This window comes from Fonsecaea monophora (assembly GCF_001642475.1).
Source record: "Fonsecaea monophora strain CBS 269.37 chromosome Unknown Scaff57, whole genome shotgun sequence".
In the NCBI taxonomy this organism is placed as follows: Eukaryota; Fungi; Ascomycota; class Eurotiomycetes; order Chaetothyriales; family Herpotrichiellaceae; genus Fonsecaea; species Fonsecaea monophora.
In genome coordinates this window covers 1-15,340 of record NW_019173988.1, presented here as the reverse complement: position 1 = coordinate 15,340, position 15,340 = coordinate 1, and the positions used below count along the sequence as shown (strand labels likewise).

At 52.5% G+C, this 15,340-nt stretch overlaps 5 protein-coding genes across 5 annotated transcripts; 3 read left to right on the top strand and 2 right to left on the bottom strand.

Annotated features, from left to right (window-relative positions):
* Nucleotides 1–444: 444 nt before the first annotated feature.
* On the top strand, nt 445–4,071 carry AYO21_07425 (hypothetical protein; the record flags this gene model as incomplete). The annotated part of the gene is made up of 2 exons (XM_022657380.1): nt 445–2,758; nt 2,903–4,071. The coding sequence occupies 2 exons, from the start codon at nt 445–447 to the stop codon at nt 4,069–4,071; spliced, it is 3,483 nt and encodes a 1,160-aa protein (XP_022510257.1).
* A 1,387-nt stretch (nt 4,072–5,458) lies between these two features.
* On the top strand, nt 5,459–6,925 carry AYO21_07424 (hypothetical protein; the record flags this gene model as incomplete). Its single annotated transcript, XM_022657379.1, has 1 exon — nt 5,459–6,925. The coding sequence occupies one exon, from the start codon at nt 5,459–5,461 to the stop codon at nt 6,923–6,925; it is 1,467 nt and encodes a 488-aa protein (XP_022510256.1).
* An 872-nt stretch (nt 6,926–7,797) lies between these two features.
* AYO21_07423 (hypothetical protein) lies at nt 7,798–10,108 on the bottom strand (the record flags this gene model as incomplete). Its single annotated transcript, XM_022657378.1, has 2 exons — nt 7,798–10,009; nt 10,074–10,108. The coding sequence occupies 2 exons, from the start codon at nt 10,106–10,108 to the stop codon at nt 7,798–7,800; spliced, it is 2,247 nt and encodes a 748-aa protein (XP_022510255.1).
* Nucleotides 10,109–10,781: 673 nt separating this feature from the next.
* Nucleotides 10,782–12,899, bottom strand: AYO21_07422 (hypothetical protein; the record flags this gene model as incomplete). The annotated part of the gene is made up of 2 exons (XM_022657377.1): nt 10,782–11,272; nt 11,336–12,899. The coding sequence occupies 2 exons, from the start codon at nt 12,897–12,899 to the stop codon at nt 10,782–10,784; spliced, it is 2,055 nt and encodes a 684-aa protein (XP_022510254.1).
* A 439-nt stretch (nt 12,900–13,338) lies between these two features.
* AYO21_07421 (ferrochelatase) lies at nt 13,339–14,628 on the top strand (the record flags this gene model as incomplete). The annotated part of the gene is made up of 1 exon (XM_022657376.1): nt 13,339–14,628. The coding sequence occupies one exon, from the start codon at nt 13,339–13,341 to the stop codon at nt 14,626–14,628; it is 1,290 nt and encodes a 429-aa protein (XP_022510253.1).
* Nucleotides 14,629–15,340: the final 712 nt, after the last annotated feature.

Here is a 15,340-nt window from a genome sequence, read left to right as displayed (position 1 = left end):
AGGCAAACTGCGACTGGTTGATTTGCAAGTCGCGCGGCCCCCAATGACCGCATCGCGCATTGTTAGCAGCCATAGCACGGTTCACTCTACCATACACCTTACTCGTACCTCCTCATTTATCCCCTAATGCATGTGTCAACCTCATCTCTCGGTCTATTGTTCCTGGCGGAATGCCAGCAGTAGAGTCACGTCTGATGGAGCTGCTACAATGTGCCTGCAACCATGAACCGAGCATAGGACGCTGAGAGTCGCGAGTATATCTCGCGCGTCCCCCAGAATGAGTGTACACTGTCCCAAGCATTCCAGTCACAGTTTTGTATGGCTCGCTGACCCGGTTCTAGACGCACAATGAAAAAGCCCAGCGCTATATCGGGCTTCTAGACGCGGCGCGTGTGGCCGGCCACTGGAAGGAATTTCCAGAACTTATAAGAAAAGTTTCCAAGCATGCCCCTGACCGAAAATGTACGCCTCCTAAACGAGCCCTGGAATCCAGTCTTAACCCTCGAGGCAGGCTTAATACAGGTCGCTAAATTTGAACACGTTGTCGCCAACTATGCCTCTACACTCGCCCGCAGACCCGGCACCGCCCCGTCGAATCAGCCTCTACCAGACTCCCAAGCTACCTCTCTCGAAGAAGACCTCCGCGGCACGGGACATCCGTTTGAAGAGGTGGTACAAGGCCAAACATGCTTGCTTTGGGCGCGCTGGGTAGGCGCCCACAAATCGGACCGCAAGATTCCCGCTGTTACATTCGAACCCATACGAACCGCAGCAGATGCCATTTCAACATGGACAAAGATCTGCGTGGTCAAGACGGTTTACATCAAAGGGATGTTCTTAGCACAAGCCGGGAATGGCAAAGAGGCAAATGAACTACTTGGCTCTCTACTTCCTTGGCTAGATGCCAACAGGAGCATGGTTGTTTCTACTCCCCAACTCCTTTACTGGGCACAACAACTACTCGGACGGGTTGCATTAGGCCAGAGCTCGTCCGTCACAGAATCTACGGACACCATTACTCCCGAGTCAGCCTCGTTCAGACTCCAAGCCTTCCGTCACTGGGCCGTGCTCGCGGTTAAGGACCAGGAGATTTCGGCATCGACTTATGGCAATGGCCCGGGACATTTGTCAAAGCTCGACATGTGGAGAGCTTACTATAGGTTCATGTCCAGTATTCTGCAAAACAGACAAGGAATGGCGAACCACCTCCCTATTGGACACTCTGACTTGGCGATCGAGTTGAGGAGGGTAGAGACATCTTATGAGAACGAGCTCTTGCGAAACGTTCAATTTCCCAAGGCTACTGAGTCCAACGCAATCATAGAGACCTGGGTGGAAGAATTTATTCTCAACTGGCAGATTCTTTGCGGACCCAATTGGTCTGACTCGGACTTGGGTGAAGGTGGTCGCAATTCGTGTGGCAGAAATGTGCTCGACATGCTTTATCGAGCTGCCACAAAGTCATTTCACTCTACCCTTATCCTACGCCGCTTGTTTCAAGTGCATAAAGCCTTGACGGACTTTGGCTTGGCTTACAAGGCTTTGGACACCTATATTGAGCTTATGGAACGAGCGCGGACTAGGGCTGCCAAGTCTGAAACTGCAGCAACCAGCAGAGACAGTGACGAGGTCTTTATGAAAACCATTGCTGAAGGTATTGAAGGCCTGTGCTCCTTTGGCCGCTACGCTGAGGCGGAAAAGGCGCATGAGCTGTGTGATAAGCTCGAAGATCTCCTGGACGAACTCGAACCGCCAGCCACAAGTTCTGTTCCCAATGGCTTCGCATCGAGAAGCAACGCAGTCGTCAACGGGGAAGGGCTGGTCACCCCCACTTTGTCCGCCGACTTGCTGGAGGCTGCCTACCGAGCCATTGGTATAGGAAAAGCCCAGTGGGCTCGGTGGACACCTTTCAGTGAGGAACGGACCAACCTTCAGACCACGGCCATTGAATGTTTGCAGACGGCGGCAGCACAAAATCTCCCTTCTGAAAAGTTACTGCCATCCCTGTATGCACTAAGTCAATTGCTCGCCCAGACGCGAGACATTGATCAGGCGATCGCAACTGTGAAGAGGGCGTTGGCCTGGGAGACAGGCAAGCTCGAGCAACACGACAACTATAGCATACAACGGCAACTGCTGCCATTCTGGCACTTGTTATCCCTCCTTCTCACTTCCCGACACAACTTTGAGACAGCAAGCCAAAGTTGCGTGGCAGCCTTTGAGCAATTTTCGCCACCAGAGACAATCTTCGGCGACTTCTCCAATGGTGCGTCGATTGGTGGAAGATTAGCTAGTGGGAGTCGCAAACTTGGATTGGTGGATGATATGGAGTGTGACGAGTTACAAAAAATCATCGAGATTCGCATCACTGAGCTTGCATTGACAGAGCTGATCGAAGGCCCAGAGCATGCGGTCAACAACAGCAACGACTTGCTTGCATTGTACTCCCGGCTGTTTGGACGATATGGAGTGATCGCTGTCAGCGAAGAAACGTCGAGAAAACGATCAATCCAGCCACCTAAAAGCTCGGGTGGCACAGTCAGGAGTCTTCCGGGCAAGCTGTTCCATCGAAAGAGATTGGGAAGGTCGAGTGAATCATCCAAAGGAGTGCCGATCAATATCGCTCCGTCGATAACGGAAGAAGTGCGGCCCAGTACTCAGGCGACCCAAACCACCCAAGCGCCGACTATCCAGGTAATCAATGAAGACGGCAAACCGTCACCGCATAAGCACAAAATATTTCATATTTATGAGCATGGTAAGGAAGGGAAGCGTCACTCTTCGGCACCTGTATCCACAAAGGGTCTAAGGTCAAGGCGGTCCGGGTCACTGAGTCGAGGGAGAAAGGAGCCAAGTCATGCCTCAAGTACGAGACAGTCTTTCGAAACCTCTCAGGATACAGTCCCTACGCCGGAGGCGATGACAGGTGCTGGTCAACCCGAGCAACGGCCCCAGTTAGAAACCATAAAATCCGGCGATGTTCCAGAGGTGCCTGTGTCTCCAGACCACGATGCAAGCGAAGGAGCCAAACAACCCCTCAAGGAGATACCGCACAACTTGACATCGCATGAGAAAGTGCCACTTCCAGCGCAGCACCAAGATCAACCGCCACAGCAAGATGTGCGGCTGCCAGTCGTGGGGCCGGGGACATTGCGGACGGACCCTACACCTCGGTTCCCGCGCACTGCATCTCAGAGACACGCCCTGAGTATACTGGTCAAAATATGGCTGATTATTGCAACGCTCTACCGAAGAGGAAACATGTTTGACGACTCACGGGAAGCTTGCGATGAGGCAGCTAAAGTGGCATTGAAGATTGAGGGCATGGTTGCCGGCGTGGAAAGTTCGGCGCGCGCCTTCGGTGACAGCGGATGGGGCGGCGGAGGGAAAAGCTCAGACGAGCTTTGGGCTGACGTGTACTGTGAGCGAGCAGAACTACTAATGGCTATTGCCCGAGCTCGCGAAGAGAAGGAAGGCACTGTCTTCTCTGAAGGGATCCGCGAGGCGGTGGACAACTATGAGCAATGTCTGATGTACTTTGCCGACCATCCGGGAGGGATCGTGGGCTTGAGTAATGTGCTCCTGGACTACTACGAACGCAAAGTAGAACTGGCCCGGCGAATCGACAATGGCAGGCCAAGGACAGAAGAGCCACAGCAGCCACAACCTCAGGATGAACCAAGTCGGCCAAAGCACAAACGCGAATGGAGCCGAATCTCTACGGGCGCGGCCATCAACGGCTGGTTCGAGATGGATGGTCCAGCTGCGAATACAAGCACCTCTGTGGGGACATCCAACACTCCGTCGCCAAGAGAAGAGGATCTTAAGAAGACGCCGGACAACCTCAACAGATTGGCAGCTCGTGATCGGGCGTATGGACTGCTGTCAACACTGACGAAATTGGGTTTGGGTTGGGACAACTCAGAAGCATGGTTTGCGCTGGCCAGAGCGCATGAACTGGGCGGCGAGGTGGACAGAGCCAGAGAGATTCTCTGGTGGTGCGTCGAGTTGGAAGATACACGGCCTATTCGACACTGGGGAAATATTGGATGTGGAGGGTACGTCCTCTGAGCGCGTCATATTATTGCGTGTCCTCGGTAGACCCTGATGCTCCTGTAATCCCCGTGTAATGCGAAATAACTATTGCTAAAAACTCCTGCTAGTATAAACACGTAACAGTTTTCGAGTAAGTCGCGACCCGTGATTACACAATTCGCTCTCCGTACCCAGTATAGGCAAGGGATACTCGGTCACGTCGGTATAGCTATAAGCAAACTGGGGAGGCTGAGGTGGAGGCAAGGCACGAAGGAGGCCGTTCCAGGCCGTTGAACCAATCGCTTGGGGCAGAATTTGATCAGGCTTCCCAGTCGTATTCGTGGGTGCGGCCGCTGGGGGGCTGATGTGGCATCAACCAGTGGCGGCGTCCCCCAATTTTAGCAGCAAAAACCTGACGGGCCGCTACAGCCTCACCAGCCCCCTCTGGAGTGGTCATACCAGCCTGACTGGAAGAGGGCGGATTGTCCTTACGTGCATTGGTGTGCGCACTCGGAGAGACATGGGTAATCAAGATGTTTCGATGTAAGAATAGAGAAGCGGCTCAAGCAGGCTCAAGCAGGCTCAATGGGAAGTATCGAATATTGAATGTCAGTCTCGCAGTATAGAAAGGAAGCCAATGTGGGATCGACAAGGTGTGCAGGTGCGCAGCCACTGACGTTACCCAAGCACCCAGTGAAGGATGGGCCGGAGCCTTGGCGGTGCCGCGTAACCTGCTTTGACCAGGCAAACTCCACAGGCAAAACTGGCCGGCAGTGGGCGGGACAATAGGCATACGTAGACACTCTCAACCTCTCATCCACCCACTCACCATGTGAGCCCCAAAAGTCAGATGGGAAACGGGAAACCTTGTGGAAATGGTCGCAACGGTATTACATCGCAATGGAGACCTACGCACATCAGTCGTTTGGCCATCGTCATCCACCGTTGAACCGCCCTTCTCAGGCTTCGAGGTGCCTTTCCGCAGTCCGACGTAACTGCGCCATGATGCCACGATGCTCACTCAACTGCGGCCTTCGTATCGTCCTACTACTTCTACTACCCTCGTCCCGCTTTCTTGCTTTGCATTTTGACTCTTGTGTTTCTGTAAAACCATTCACTGTTGTTCCTTATTGTTTCTGTTTGTTGCAGACTGCGTCACTCGCTCCTCAATATCACCCTTGTTGCGTTAAGCGGCTCTCTACCGTACATATCCTACAAACTACTAGGGCCAGTCTCGCTTAAGCCACCAGCCCTCGACGCCTCAAACGCCTCGTCTTGGTCCCTTCCCAACCACTTATCACTGAATCCTTGGAATAGACAGACACTCTTTTAATTGTGACAGGAACCGAGGAGGCCTGTGTCTGATTTCTCCTTCAAGCAACACAATAATTCCTGGTACGGGTGGTGAAACCAGCAAACCAGAATGAAACCCTCTGTCGCAGTGGTGGCTGCCGCTACATTGGCCGCCCCTCTAGTCTCGGCCATCTACCTCGCTCCCCGCTCCACCTCAAGTTCGCCTAGAACAGTCGGCCTGCCTATTGAGCGAAGACATGTTCCCGACATCCTCGCCCACGAAAGATCTCGCCTAAGGAAACGACAAACGCAACGAACTGTCGAGCAGACTCTGGACAATGAACAGTCCCTCTACTACGCCAATATCACGCTGGGGACTCCAGCCCAGTCGTTACGCATGCACATAGACACGGGCAGCTCGGATTTATGGGTTAACGTTGCCAGCTCTTCTTTTTGCGGGTCTAGCCAAGATCCCTGCGAGGGGGGCACGTACGACTCCTCGGCCTCGTCGACATACAAGCTCGTGAATGACCAATTCAACATCTCCTACGTCGACGGCACAGGGGCTGCGGGTGACTACGTGGCCGACACCTTGCAATTTGGCGCTGTTACGCTGACAGACTTCCAATTTGGCATTGGGGAGACGTCCTCCTCACAACAGGGTGTGCTGGGTATTGGTTATATGGCAAATGAGGTTCAGGTTCAACGTGCGGGACTGGACCCCTATCCAAATTTACCAGAAGCCCTTGTCCGAGGGGGCCACATTGCCTCCAATGCGTACAGTCTTTGGCTCAACGACCTGGACGCCTCAACAGGCGAGATCCTCTTTGGCGGCGTCAACACGGAAAAGTACGAAGGAGAACTCGCCACCATACCCATAATCCCCAGCAACGGCGTCTATGCCCAACTTACCATTGCCCTCACAGGCTTGGTAAGCTCTGGCAGTGACCTCTCTTCCTCGTCATCGTTGCCCACGGCCGTCCTCCTCGACTCGGGCGCCACTCTTAGCTACTTGCCCAATGACATCACCCAGGACATCTACAACCAAGTCCAGGCTGTATATCAAAGCGACATCGGAGCTGCATATGCTCCCTGCAGTCTGTCCTCATCTACTGCCACCATCGACTTCACCTTCTCCGGCCAAACCATTCGGGTTCCATTCGACGAGTTGTTCCTTGACGCGGGGACAAACAACTTTGGCCAGCCCTTGACCTTTGAGAACGGCGAGGAAGCCTGCTTGTTCGGCATTGCCCCAGCTCAAAACTCGTTGGCCGTCCTTGGGGATACCTTCTTGAGGAGTGCCTACGTGGTCTACGACCTGGCCAACAATGAGATCTCCATCGCGCAGACCGTCTTCAATTCCACAGGCGACAACATCCAGGAGATCACGACGGGCGAGAAAGCAGTTCCCAATGCGACACCGGTTTCAAGTCCCGTCACTGACGTGTCTGCCGGCACGGGGGGAGCCAGGCTTGGTACTGCTACTTCCAGCACCCCGTTGGGCGATACCAACTCCGGCTCCCTGGACAAGGGCAGCGCACGACCGATGGCTGCCATGGTGGCTGCTGTTGTGGCCGTTGCCGCACTTGTCGTATGAGACGATATTTCTCTCTGAGCGACAAGATATGTCTGTGGATTGATCTGACAGAGCCGAGCAGCCACAGACAGAAGTACGACTATTAATGATTTCAGCCCTTGTATTATATATACATATACCTTGGTCCACACTTGTGGAAAGGGCGCCCTGATCAAGTCACGTCACGCCCACTGCGTGTTTGACAGGATGAAAACGGCATGAACGAGGACGACTCTCGGATGAGGATGTTTCCGAGCATTTAATATTGCGACGCACGGCCGAGCGATTGCATTGCGTGGGGTGTTTGGGATTTACTCACGACAACTTTGAGCATTTTGCTGGCGTTTCTGTCCTTGCTACTTTTACGAAGGTGGCCGAACACGACCTTACGACGTCTCAGACATAGAACTTGCATGGGGATAACGATAGAACGAAAGGGGTTTTGCGCCCATGAACGGCGCGTGTTCTGCTATTTTGCATTATCAGCGGACCGGGTTACCGGGTGACAGGGTGACCCCCCCAACAAGGGTGCCCTAGAAGAATCTATATCTATGAGTAGAATCGTCTATAGACTAGATAGACTGATAACACATACATTCGTACTCGGTATTCTTCGCAGTGTGCCAGGTACAAATCACCTAGGTACCTTATCTACATTTATCGGTACTGATATAGTGCATTACATTACCGGAGCGTCCCGACGATACCTACAAACACACGGGCGAGCGAGTTGTCGTTCATTTTGTCTGGAAAGTATAATTATATTTTAGCTGGCGCGTGTTTGTGTTGGCTTTTTCGTGCTTCTATAAGATTTCCCCTTTTTGGGCAAGAGAGCCGCCTGGATCTCGACTCGGCCCTTTCGCACATCCCTCGCTTTCCCTTCGAAACATACATCAGGGCATGGCGGCACCCACGCTCGGCCTCGAACTCCCTACACGAATGCCCTTTGCTGTAAAACTGGGTGGTGTGCCTCTACTTACTGGCGTCGTGCGCCCGCTGGTATTCGAAGCGCTTCCAGCGGCTGAGGTCGAACGTTGCCGGTTTTCATTTCCGCTGCTACCCGCGCTGGCGCTTCCTGGCGCGCTGTCTCCGTCGACGTTTAGAGGACCTTGTTGCCCCGGGGTAGCAGGACGGCCGGTAAACCCGCTGTTCCGATTACGGATTGTGGAAACAGGACTGGTCGAGTCGCTGTCAAGAGGTAGTGCCCGAGAAGTCGAAAACACTGCTCGTCCCCCAAAGCCGGGCTCTGGGGAAGCGTCATCCTGTTCGTGTTGTGGCGTACCCATGGGACTCTGATCGTACACTCGTCGCTGTTCTTGCTGCCTCTGTTGACTTTCAGTCTCTTGCTGTGTCGGTTGTGGATTTGCGTCCAGTTCAGTGTGATTCCTAAGCCCACTACTCGTCCCGGTGCCTTCGGTCATTCCCTGCGTTTCCTTTTTGGGATATTTGTAGTAGCTTTCCATCCACGTCATCGAGCTTCCAGGTACGGGTCTGTTCGGAGTAGGGGCGGCATATTGGTATTGATATTGCAAAGGGGAATGAGAAGGCGAATGATTTTGGCCCGGCGATTGGTGCAGATACTGCCTCTCTCTCTGCTGCTGAGCATAACTCTTTACCCGCGGGGTGCGAGGTGAATCAATCGCGCCGTCAAAGTCTGAATATCCGCCAGCAGAGTCATCTTCGGACCAGTTCACGGCACTGCTATTACTGTTCTGCCGGCGGTGGAGTTGTGCCGTGTCATTCATGGAAAGAGCCAGAGCTTTTGGGATGCCATTTGTTGTGCCATCTCGAGCGTAGTAGCTGAGCGCTTCTAGGACATGTGGGAAGACCAGTGTATGCACTTCCTGCGCCCAGAGGAAATCGAGGTGTTCGAAATGAGGAATCTCGGTCGCAATGGTGTGACGAGGGAGTTCCCTAAGCATAACACGGATATCGACCAGGGAGTCACTTCCCCCGTAGACCAGAACAATGGGCGTCTTTATGTTTCTCGTAGGGAACTTGGCAACTTTGTAATATCGGTTGCTGGCGCCAATGCTAAACCTGTTGGAGCTGTCGTCATCATACATCTGGAACGATTTGTTACGGATAATTTGGAACCAATGTACGACAGATTTTGTGCTCGTGAAACTGTAGAGGTGAGGGTATGCAGCGAGTTTTTGCTGCACGCTGATGTTGCGGCCGTACCAAGCGAAGAGGAAGGTGAGAGACATGTCAATGAGGCGGACGAAGATTGGTGGGTAGAGAATCGATTGCCACATGGTGGCGGAAGACAGGATTGACTTGCGGCCAAACGCAAGGAACAGGAGATGAGGGTTGGTCTTAACCAGTGCATCCACGATACCGTTGCTGAGACCAGCAGGAGACATGGCCGGCGCCAAGGCGATGAAGAGATTGACTTTTTCATTCAGCTGTGGATGGATGGATAGCGTAGCAAACGCCTGTGCGGTGCCTTGACTGAAACCGATATAGGAGAGCGAGGGCTGTGAAGTCGTGTTGAGAATGTAGTCAATTGTATTGGGGATATCGTGAAAGGCAAATTCATCCATGGAGAAGTTCCAAAACCGTGCGGATATAGGCGAGTGTTTCGTGGATTTCTTGCTGTATTTGTTGCCTCGATTGTTACCCAGCCAGACGTCGTATCCTTGCTGCACCAGCGTGAATGGAAGACATCGCTCCTCTTCGGTGAGGCAAACCCAAACCTCACTATTCATGAGGAGGCCGTGATGAAGGTACACCACGGGTTTCCTGATCGAGTCGGCTCCTGCATTGACCTGTATCCCGCTATGCTCCTCGCCTTTGCGAAAAGGGAGTCTATGGACCCCCAGCAAATATCCATCCCCGGTCTGGACGACATGTTCCTCGGCATAGTATCCAAAGAAGGCGCAGAGCTCGGTGAAATCCGAGCAGGTCGCGATCGAACTGTATGTATGCTTTCGTTGGGACCGGGCTTGACGGGACTTTTGCGACGACAGTCGGTTGAATACGTTCTTGGAGGCGTTGTAGCAGAATCGGATGATGGGTTGGGGCAGGCCCAGTGTTATGATTCGAACGAGAACCTCAAGGGCCACAAGTATCAGGGATCCGAACAGGGCCAGGTATTCCCTCCTGATCAAACAGTCGTCAGTCACGGGGAGACTCGATAAAGAGACAGAGAACGGGGGAAACACACCAAAAGAGCCGGCCAATGAATGGTACCCGTGCCATTGCGCTCACCGAAGATCAGAGAGATACAAAAGGTAGCAGAACGTCGGACGCCATGGGCAAATGGTTCACTCAATGGGTTTGCCGCCGTCTGAAAGGAATCACAAAGGAGTGGACCAGAAGCACATGCGCTGGGTTGGCAACGGACGGTCGAGGTGGATGCCGCAGTTTCGCATCCCCAACGTCATTTCCTGCATTCGCCCTAGTGGCCCAAGTGACGCCGTTACAGGCAACTATACCGAAATATCGAAATCTGTTCTAACCATTTCCGGTATAGGTCTTGGCACAGAATTTTACTTGTAATATCGCTTCGAACGTGTTTCGCCTTCTTCTTCTCCCTTTCTCTTCTTCATGAACAACGCAAAATATCAACGTTCCTTCAAAAAGCATTCCTACGAGGTTACTACTTCCAAGCGGTGATCCATGATGTACGGAAATCGTCTATTGGAATGGAGATCAATACAACTGTAGTCGATCTTGGGTGCAGTGCCAGTCTCCCTTTTTTGAGGTTGTGATTGGGACTGCAATGATTGACCACACATTAACCACACGAAGTCTTATCCATTTTGATAATATCACAGGATCAGCTACAATACATTTGGATTGGGGTCATCACATCGTTTCTCCGGGCCGCACACACCCTACCAATGCCTCGAACAGCCCTTCTGTATGACGATCACTTGCTTTCCAGCCATTCCTCAATTCTCTCGACGATGTCAGCCTTCTTTCCACCAGTGGGAATCTTCTTCGTTGCACAAAAATCTTTCAGCTCTGCAACTGTCAGTTTCGCCAGTTGCCCTTTCTGCCAAAGTTTCCGGATCTCCTCTTCGTTCGTGCCATTCCCCGCCTCTGTCTTGACTTTCTTGCTTGCTGCGCTTGACGAAGCAGCTGCTCCATTCGCGGTGCCTCTCTTGGATCCCGTAGGTACCGTGTCTGGATTTTCCGCTAGATACTGCTTGTAGGCCTTCTCCAACATTTTGCCCCATTCTATGGTCTCGCTTCCTACACGTTTGTCTATCTGCCGGAATTTCGGTATCGTCTTGTCTTCGGGCTTTTCGGGGATCTCATCGTCGAGAGCTAGCGCTTGGAGGATCCTATAATGCCACTGTAGGCTAGGGTTGGGATACTTTGAAGGGTCATAGATGCCCTTTGGAAGATTTAACTGCTCTGATCACTTGGTTAGCATTGTTGCGGAAGTGATCTACGTCTCAATAGGGTTATTTCACTCACGGACGATAGGCCTCATTGCGTCAACGAGCTCATCTGGTGCACGCAAAGGAGTCTCATGAGTACTTGGCGGATTCTGTCGGATATCGTCCGCAAACGGCAGAGGAATCAGATGTAAGCCCTGTGGTGCGCCAGTGGCCGATACACCAGCAGCATTGGGCTTCTCGTCGCTGCCCTCAGCACTGAGTGTTGGAACCAGAGCAGCCATCACCGGAGCAGCATTCTTTCTCGGAACGAACCATGTCAGACCAAACAGTTGATCTCTGGCCAGTTTGCGATGCAGTGCGCTGTAGACACGTGTGCTGCCCACAACATCCTCTTCTGATGGATACAAGAAGGTGGAATTTTTCATGTTCGCCCACATGGGTAACCTGGACATTGGCTTGAATCCAATCACTCGAATGACAGGCGGTCCAAAGTTGCGCAGTTTCTTGACTTCTTCGTCAGAAAACGTGATTTTTTCTCCTCCAAAGGTGTACGCTTTGCGAATTTCGGCCTTCTCTACCAATCGGCGGTCCTCCTCGGCGTCTGCGACTTGCTCTGTAAAACCAGTGACAATCTGGGGTCTTTCGGATCCAAGGTAGATGTAACTACTGCGAGCCGGCTTTTGATGTTTGTAGAGCAGATACCCCTTGACAGATATCTTGAAGTCTGGGGCCAATTCAAGCGGGACAGAAGAGAACAGTGCACGCTTCGGTGCAACTTTGGAGGCTATGGTGGATAGTAAGGATTGCAACAAGGAGATGCCGTCGCCGGCGCCGCTCACCAACTTCGACCCGTCAGCATCCACAATGGAGGGTGGGTTGTGAACGATCGCATCAGGATCCGAAGGCGATGACCGGTAAACGATGTCGTCCCAGAAGAGTTTCGTGTCAAAAGTATGGTCCGAGGTTGAAATCGGAAACAATTCAATTGTAACACCCAAGTCGTACAGATCTTTCGCTCTCACCGTAGCCTGAGACCGCGACTCCTTGTTGGACGAATGAGGGTCGTCATTATCCGTGACGATGAACAACCGGCGCGAGGTGAAGTTGGCAGCTTTCTGCTGAAAGATCTGGTTCGCACAGAAGAGAACGTTGTGCATAGAGACAGGCTCCTTTGCCGGCCTGAAGATCTCGGCCGACTCTGGAGACTCTGCTTCAACCAACTCTTTGAGAGCCTTGACATCGTCTGCTTCGGGCACATCCAGATCTGTGAGAAGGTAGCAGTGAGGAAAAGACCAGCCACCCTTGGAATCTTCGTCCTCGTCGTAGAACTTGGAGGCTTCCGTTCCAAAGAGCAAGATACCCATGAGATCCTTGGGCGTCGAGATGATTCGCTGCTGCATGAGATGGTATGCACATTTCAGTGCGGCCAACAGGGGTGAAGAGTTGTCGGAACGCTTCGAGGCAGATGATGATTGCGGCACCTTGAGCATGGACCTGTTGACCTCGACGGCAAACAGAACCGCATCTCGGACGGTCTTATAGCCAGTTTCATCGACCTCCTCTTCCTCCTCATCAGGGTCGTCATTCCTACCAGCCTCGTCCGAATCACCCTTTGGTCGGTAAGCCAAATTGTCACCCATACTGCGCGCTCATTGAGACAGGGAAGGACGTAGGCGAAGGTGTCGTGTGGAGGAGGAGGAGTTTGATGTAATGCCAACACGGCAACACGGCAAGGCAAGGCAGCAAGAAGGTCGCGCTCAAGGCTGAACCACGCGTTTTCACGTGGACGGGCGCAATTCCGCAGCTGCGGTCGAGACTCTGAGAGACACGGAGAGAAGATGGAGGCGGCGATTTGGCGGCCACTTGATTCGTCCATTGTCATCATCATCATCATCGAACTTCCTAGACCTTTGGTTCTTGTCGGCGGCGAAAAAAGTTCATCGGTTAGATTCCAAAGGGACAGCTCCCTGCAACTGACACTATTACTCCATTTACACCAACAGCTCCCCAGCAGTAGTCTTCTCCTTCAGACTCCTCTCATGGCTCGGTAACCACCAGTCCATTGTCGCCGAACGCAAAATGTCGTTACGTACCTCTACCGGCCACCTCACCCGCCGACTGGCGACGAAGCGCCCGACAGTGACCTCTTCTGTCAAGAATGGCCTATCGATCCCACCGAGAGCCTCGATGGCAACGGCCGTCCCTCCTGTAACGCAGGATGCCACCGGTTCCAAAGGACCAACAGCAATGGTCTTTATGAACATGGGCGGTCCTTCGCACACCTCCGAAGTGGGCGACTTCCTCTCTCGTCTCTTCGCCGACCGAGACCTCATTCCCCTTGGGCCCTTACAACCCTACCTTGGGCCTCTCATCTCTCGCCGACGCACCCCGAAGATCCAACAACAGTACGCAGCTATAGGCGGGGGTTCACCCATAAGAAAATGGTCCGAGCACCAATGTGCCGAAATGTGTAAGATATTAGACGAGTTGTCGCCAGAAACAGCACCACATAAGCCATACGTGGCATTTCGCTATGCAAACCCCTTGACGGAGCACATGTATGAACAACTTTTGAGTGATGGATTCGGTGGCGGAAAAGGTGGTCGAGCGGTAGCATTCACACAGTATCCTCAATACAGCTGCTCCACCACGGGAAGCTCGTTGAACGAGCTTTGGAAATGGCGCAACCGACTTGAGGGCAAGCGAGCAACGGGGGAGGTTAATCCAGAGGGAGCAATAACATGGAGCGTCATCGACCGCTGGCCCACGCACCCAGGATTAGTCGAGGCATTTGCGCAAAACATCGAGGCCAAATTGGCCGAATACCCCGAAGAACGCCGGAAAGACGTGGTGATATTGTTTTCCGCCCACAGCCTCCCCATGAGCGTGGTCAACAGAGGCGACCCTTACCCGGCCGAGGTTGCGGCAACAGTGCACGCGGTCATGAACCGACTCGGCCACTCGCACCCGTACAGGCTCTGCTGGCAATCCCAAGTCGGGCCTTCTGCCTGGTTAGGCGCCCAGACGAGCGACACCGTCAAGGAATACATGAAGCGAGGACAAACAGACATCGTCCTGGTGCCCATCGCCTTTACGAGCGACCACATCGAAACGCTGTACGAGATCGACAAGGAAGTCATGCACGAGGACGCCAAGGGCCACCCGGGCGTCAAGCGCGCAGAGAGCCTCAACGGCAACCCGGTCTTCATCCAGGCCCTGGCCGACATCGCGCACAAACACTTGTTGAGTGGCGAGAGCTGTTCCAGGCAGATGGGGCTGAGGTGTCAAGGCTGCACGAGCGAGCGATGTCTGGAGCAGAAAAAGTTCTTTGCCGGTCAACACGCGAGGATTCTGCCGACTGTACGATAAACGCTGAGGTGTTATGCTATTATGGGTATCAATGTGGGAGAAAATAACCGAGTACCGAGTGTACTGGCCGTCAGTGTATTGAGTCCAGAAAAATGAAAATTAATGGAACAGACAGACATCTCGTCTCTTACATGATGTTTCTCATTCCCCTCTTTTCTACGACATCGTGGCTAGGGCCTCCTATGGTTTCTACATTATCTTTCCTTATTGTCGTAGTTTCTATCTAATCCCTGTTCTAGACCCCAACACCCCTTTCCCCCTTTTGCTGAATAGATGCTGAAATTTCGATCCTTTTGAGTGCTTCTCTTGTGGAGAGGAGAGACAAAAATGTCATCCCGATCACATCTCCTGTACTTGGTTCGCCCAGTGATGTCGATGTCCTGTGATATCCCTATCCTCGTCCTTGCCCTTGTATTGCGACTCCCCATTTCCTTTTCCTTTCCCTTTTCCTTTTAAAAACCAAGATGTGAACCTAGTCTTTTATCGATACATGCATGGCCTCCCCTCTTCCTTCTCCTCAAGGAAAACCCAACGGGGTATTTTTTTTTTTTTTTTAAAAACAAAAAAAACAACAACAACGGGACAGCAGTAGTGTCACACCATAACAAAAGATCAGTGACATAACTAACAGAGCGAAAACCTATTGTACATGAGTGTCTTATGAATAGAAACCAACCGGACTAAGACATAATAAGAATGACATATGTTCACA